The sequence below is a fragment of the Bactrocera neohumeralis genome, chromosome 3, assembly GCF_024586455.1.
Source record: "Bactrocera neohumeralis isolate Rockhampton chromosome 3, APGP_CSIRO_Bneo_wtdbg2-racon-allhic-juicebox.fasta_v2, whole genome shotgun sequence".
Classification (NCBI taxonomy): domain Eukaryota; kingdom Metazoa; phylum Arthropoda; class Insecta; order Diptera; family Tephritidae; genus Bactrocera; species Bactrocera neohumeralis.
The window spans coordinates 40,111,978-40,117,977 of record NC_065920.1 but is presented as its reverse complement, the minus strand read 5'-3'; the positions used below and the strand labels follow the sequence as shown (position 1 = coordinate 40,117,977).

Here is a 6,000-nt window from a genome sequence, read left to right as displayed (position 1 = left end):
TCCTGTAATCAAACAAACAGTCGTCGCATTCGTGACTTGGCTCCCACGTCACGTTTGGCAGTCATAACTTCGGAGTCGTAGATAATTTTGTCAACAATAATGTCAGTCTCGAAATCCAACGCAGAATAACTCTTGCCAACAGGTGCTACTTCGGACTGAATAGGTATTTGAGAAGTAAAGTTCTCTCTCGACGAACAAAGATCAAATTCTAACAGTCACTCATCATCCCCGTCCTGATATATGGTGCAGAGGCATGGGCGAAGACAACATCCGATAAGTGTTGGAATGATGAGCTGCACGAGTGTCGTCCGAATGAATGAAAACACTCCAGCTCGATGCAGTACCCGCCTGTGTCCTTAATGCGTTTATTTAAAAAAAATTGTTAGAGAAAACGGAAAATGGTTAAAAAAAATATTTTACTTATAACTTAAAATTATTTTAATCAGTTATTTTGTAGAAATACATATACAGGTGAAACATTTGTTGAGCTTGTGGAGAAAAATCACGACGAGGCATGGCTACAGTATCGAAAGGGTGTCCCAAAATTAACGCAAGATTGGAATTAAATAGAAAAAACAGTTTTTATTCTTTCGATTGTACTTTTTTTTTTCTTGAATCATAAAGTATATAGGATAAGTTTGTTTATGGAATAAAACATCGGCCAAATGGCGTCCACAGCTTTCCATACATATACGCACTCGTTTGTCGAAATGTTCCATAACTATTCTGTATAATTGTTGTTGAATTTCATTGATGCAACGTTGACTCTTCCTCCTTTCAAGCACTTGTGATTGAGGGCTTGTTGCAATAAATTGAACTGTGATTTTAAGTAGCCCCATAAAAGTAAATCGAATTGAGGATTTTGTATTGACACCAACACTCTCACGCACTGCTTTGATATTGTGATTTGAACGATATGTTTTTGCACGACCAGTGTGTTTGGCGTCTCCAACAGATCCTGTCTCCCAGGGTTTTTCAATTTCAATCACTGTTGACAAAGTTAAAGCACTATTTCGGGCATATTTGGCATGAAATTTTCGAACTATGGCCGTCAAGCCATTATTTTTCAAATATTGTTGTATAATACACGTTGTTCTATTGAGTAACGCTGGATTTTTACCAAGCCTAAACTGTCAGCTGTCGATTTGTTTTTTTAAGGTTGTCAACTTTCCCACATAAATGGCGGCAAATTTAAATCTTGAGCTAATTTAATTTTTTTTTATAATCATAATCCAAAAAGTGGATGTCAGTGCAGCATAAAGTTCGCATTAAGCGCTTAAGTTTCTATGACCTCGATGACTCGTTCGACAAATTTGGATAGTCAGATTAGTTTAGGATTTATTGCTGCTTTTGGTTAATTAAACATTTTTGGTTTTACAGTTGAGGCTAATACTTATATTTTTATTTTTTTTCCTATTTAGTTTTGAATTAGGCAGCTAATTTTCAATTTTCTAAATTTTACCGAAGTTTATCTAAAATACTGACAACAATTGAACAAAAATACTTTACAATAGAATATATCGTCACCTAAAATGCAAAATAACGAATCATCAAAAAATTCGAGTATCCTATTGATAGCGATTCACTTCTTCAAATTCCACACATAATATTACATACATATGTCCAACATTTTCAGGTTCTGCACTCATATATGAACTAGTTTTAAACAAAATTAAAAATTTTTTTCACGCGTGTTCCATTTTATTTCGTGTTTCATTCACGCCACTGTAAATTTTCGAAAATGTTGTTACGTTATTTTGCATTTTAGGTGACGATATGTAAGTATATAATTATTTTCGAGAGTTCTTCATTATGTCGTCAATTTCGGCACGATTTTTAAAAGCGTAAACGAATGCATAGCATTACGTGCAAACTCATAAGCCACAAATGCTACCCGACCGTAAGTCTTCGGCGTTTCCAGACGCGCGTAGTAGTTGAGCATTTCCAGCACCAAAAGCAATGGAAGACGTTTGGTGATAACAGTTTTATTTTCCAAGCTAAAAAAAAATGTAAACGGTATGGAAAAACAATTACTTATAAACAGAACTTTTAAATTTTACCTTTCATAGATTGGCAACGAAAGCACTACGCCGGTAAGATGTCCAAAATCGCGAGCCAGCACGAAAATTGAACTATCCTCATGGCGCATTTGTGTCGGATCCATACACCACTTGAAGGCCTGCAATACAGAAATTAAGTTATCATACACCCTTGAGTAAGCGCCCAATGATGACGTTTACCATGCGCACCGACCAATGCGGATCCATGTCAATACGCAGCATGCCAAAATATATCAACACCGGCGAAAAACTAAGGCAGCCGAGTATCAGGATTGCTTTAAACCGACGAAGATTACACAAGTTTTTGGAATATTTGCGGAATGTGTGCAACGTGAAAATCGTGAAAAAGCATGTTAACAGACATTGATGTGGAAATTGTGCTGCCAAATAAATGCGACTTATTGACATGGCAGTGCCGCCTAGTATAACCGTTTGTATACAAAATGCGCTCAAATATCGATTAGGCAATTTAAGGCGCTGACAACAGGCGGGTAAAAAGACCAAAGCTATCAAGTAAAGAGTTGTGCTGAAGGACACCAAATGGCTCGAGGGAAACGCTGCTGTCGTTTGGCAAGTGCCATGATATTGCTGTAACGCAGTCGTGTCATTAGACTCACGTAACCACCAGTAAGGGCGGTTTGCCGGCGCAGACCTGGAAGTAATTAAAAATGTATCTACTGAAAACCTTATGAATATGCAACAAATACCATTTAATTAAAGAGGAGAGCACATTCATTACACCTAGCGCGCCTACAAGTAGCATCATAAGCTGTTGGTTAAATACACCTATCACTGGAATATAGATATCCAGTAATTTTGCTGGCGTCAAATGCTCGCTGAGCAGCAGCAGTAACGGTCCCACTGGCGCAAAACTGTAAGAAAGTAAGTATGAGTAGTGTGGTTATATAAAGTTTACATTGTGGCACTCCAATTTCCGATAGCGACGTGGACTTACAAATTTTGCACCCATTGTATAAGAAACAGCTCCTCATGGTAAAGTGTTGCTAATGGATCCACTAGTAATGACTCCAACATATTTTAAGAGAAATTATCTTAATTTGTGCTCTATAATCACATTATTTATTACATTTACTTGCTTGTCAACTACTATGGATTTTGTGCCTTGACATTTTAGGGACATGCGCATTAATAATTCTGTGTTATTGCTATAAGTAAAATGTTACCTTATTCGCGCAAACGTCGTTTCCACGTTAAAGGGAAGGAACTTGAATTTATATCCGGTCAAGAACTGTCACCTCGGCAGTATTTTTATACTCTTACTTACGTAACCGAACATTTTATACTCTCTCAATCAAAGTAAGTTAGTAAGTGAAAAGATCAAGGGCAGATCAAACAGAAAAAACTTTAACTTCGGTTGCACAGAAGATACAACCCTTCACTCATATAAAAAAATTCGTTACAAGAGCTTAATTCTCATAGCTTAGTTTGTTTGGCAGCTGTATATTCGGACAACATGACCTAGCCAGCGTAGCCGCTGTCTTTCAATTCGCTGAACTATTTCAATGTCGTCGTATATCTCATACAGCTCATCGTTCCATCGAAGGCGATATTCGCCGTGGCCAACGCCCAAAGGACCATAAATCTTTCGCAGAACCTTTATCTTGAAAACTCGTAACGTCGACTCATCAGTTGTTGTCATCGTCCATGCCTCTGCACCATATAGCAGGACGGGAATTATGAGTGACTTATAGAGTTTTGTTTTTGTACGTCGAGAGAGGACTTTACTTCTCCATTGCCTACTTAGTCCGATGTAGCACCTGTTGGCAAGAGTTATGTTAAAAGCGCTGCAGAGCTCGTATCTAGCAATACTATACATATTTCTTGACATAACCTGCAAAACGACTCTATGCATGATTAGTTTGGATATTGCGTTCAACAGTTATATACGTGTAAACATGGAGCTCACTAACGCCGAAATTTGCGCTATTTTTAAGTTTTCCTTCGTTAAAGGAAAATCCGCTTGAGAAACCTTCCGTGAGATTAATGGTATTTTGGCGAATGCTCCTCTATCACTTCGAACTACGGAGGAATGGTTTCGGCGATTCAGAGCGGGTGAAAACGACACCATGGACAAGCCAGCCGGCGAAAGACCTGAGATGACGAATACCGATCAAATCATGGAAAACATCGAGTTAGACCGACATGTGGCATCTCGTGACATCGCTCAGAAGATGGGAGTTAGTCACCAAACCATTTTAAACCATCTGCAGAAGGCTTGATACACAAAAAAACTTGATGTTTGGATGCCGCATGATTTGACGCAAAAAAACTTTCTGGACCGAATCAACGCCTGCGATATGCTGCTGAAACGAAACGAACTCGACCCATTTTTGAAGCGGATGGTGACTGTCGACGAAAAATGGATCACATACGACAATATCAAGCGAAAACGGTCGTGGTTTTGCTGTGTGTTTGGTAGGATTGGAAGGGAATCATCCACATCTACTGCGAACAACTGGGCAGACGATCGACCAGAACCGTCCATAATTGGCCAACAGGAAGGGTGTAGTATTCCACCAGGACAACGCCAGACCACACACTTCGTTGATAACTCGTCAGAAGCTACGGGAGCTCGGATGGGAGGTTTTATCGCATCCACCATATAGCCCGCACATAGCGCCAAGTGATTGCCATCAGTTCGTGTCCCTGGCGAACGCTCTTGTTGGTGTAAAGTTGAACTCAAAAGAGGCTTGTGAAAAGTGAATGTCCGAGTTCTTCGCAAATAAGGAGGGGGGCTTCCACGAGGGGGGTATTATGAATGGCGAACGCTCTTGTTGGTGTAAAGTTGAACTCAAAAGAGGCTTGTGAAAAGTGACTGTCCGAGTTCTTCGCAAATATGGAGCGGGGGGCTTCTACGAGGGGTATTATGAAGTTGATGTCTAGATAGAAACAGATTATCGAACGAAACGGCGCATATTTGAACTAAATCCGATAACTGTAACACTTTTTATAAAGCATTGAAAAAAGAGCAAAAAAGCGGAAGGGAAATATTTGACAACCATGCCTGATGCACTTAATAAAACAACAACAATTTACATATTTGTTTTTTTTTTGTCTCATACAAACTTATTGAATTCATATAATAAATAATTACGTAAGATTTATTTTTTTACAAAATGATAACAAATAAGATTCAATAAATAAACTTCAGTAGAAAGAAAGTGTCGTAATATAATGGTACAGTTATCGTATATCATAGAGCAGTATGTAGTAGTAGCAATAGTGATATGTAGTAGGAGTATCAATACTTATATACAAATTATGTGGTAAAATTACATATACATATACAAGCATTCCACACAACGACAATTCTTCATTTCTCCAGACAAATCCGTTAGTGATAGACAATTTCCACACAGATGGAAATATTGTAGAAGCGCGCTAATTTGACTAACAATTTTTAAATTATATTTAATTTAGTTTTTTTTTTAACTCATTTTTCGTACGTATTTTTTGTTGAAAGGGCAATGAGTTAAATTAAAAATTTACTTAAACAGTAAAAATGAGTAGATCTCAGCAGATTATATAGTTTTTGGTGGCATTAATGTTGTCGTCCTTGCTTTGAATGATTAACAGTAAATACATTGATGTGATCCACCAGAAACCACGCAAAATCCCGTCGCCATTAACCGAAATTCTCGAAATGATGTATAAAATATGGGAGCTTTCGCGTTTTGTTCACCTCATCACAAGCAGACATTATGCTCTTCGTGAGCGGACGCGGTCCGCATGAAAAAACGCCAATTTTGGAAACCTGTTGGCAAGAAAATAATGTGGTTATAATAGATTTCTTAATATGTATATACTATATACGTCGATAGTAGATCGCTGAAGACCTCATAAGCAAAATTAGCCAAATTAGCAAATCATATTGGGCCGATTGTTTAAAAGTTCTTTATATCTGGGGTTCTTTTTTAAA

General features: G+C 37.9%; 2 protein-coding genes across 6 annotated transcripts in view; both read right to left on the bottom strand.

Moving 5' to 3' along the window:
* Positions 1 to 556: 556 nt before the first annotated feature.
* LOC126752650 (glucose-6-phosphatase 2) lies at positions 557 to 3,214 on the bottom strand. The gene is made up of 5 exons (XM_050463603.1): positions 3,016 to 3,214; positions 2,768 to 2,932; positions 2,241 to 2,712; positions 2,061 to 2,179; positions 557 to 1,997 (listed from the first exon to the last, which is right to left on the bottom strand). The coding sequence occupies exons 1-5, from the start codon at positions 3,093 to 3,095 to the stop codon at positions 1,811 to 1,813; spliced, it is 1,023 nt and encodes a 340-aa protein (XP_050319560.1). The 5' UTR covers positions 3,096 to 3,214; the 3' UTR covers positions 557 to 1,810.
* A 1,941-nt stretch (positions 3,215 to 5,155) lies between these two features.
* LOC126752522 (dual oxidase) overlaps positions 5,156 to 6,000 on the bottom strand; it is an 81,598-nt gene continuing 80,753 nt past the window's right edge. For all 5 annotated transcript variants that reach the window (XM_050463386.1, XM_050463387.1, XM_050463388.1 and 2 more), the window contains one exon: positions 5,156 to 5,835. In XM_050463386.1, the coding sequence (XP_050319343.1) occupies positions 5,707 to 5,835 (129 nt within the window). In that variant the 3' untranslated portion in view covers positions 5,156 to 5,706. The remainder of the gene's footprint in view (positions 5,836 to 6,000) is intronic.

Coding starts and splice junctions, on each gene's coding strand:
- LOC126752650 (XM_050463603.1), bottom strand. CDS start 3,095: ATGTTGGAGTCATTACTAGTGGATCCATTAGCAACACTTTACCATGAG. Junction 2,713..2,767: donor CTCTCCTCTTTAATTAAATG/GTATTTGTTGCA, acceptor AATTACTTCCAG/GTCTGCGCCGGCAAACCGCC. Junction 1,998..2,060: donor TCGTTGCCAATCTATGAAAG/GTAAAATTTAAA, acceptor ATTTTTTTTTAG/CTTGGAAAATAAAACTGTTA.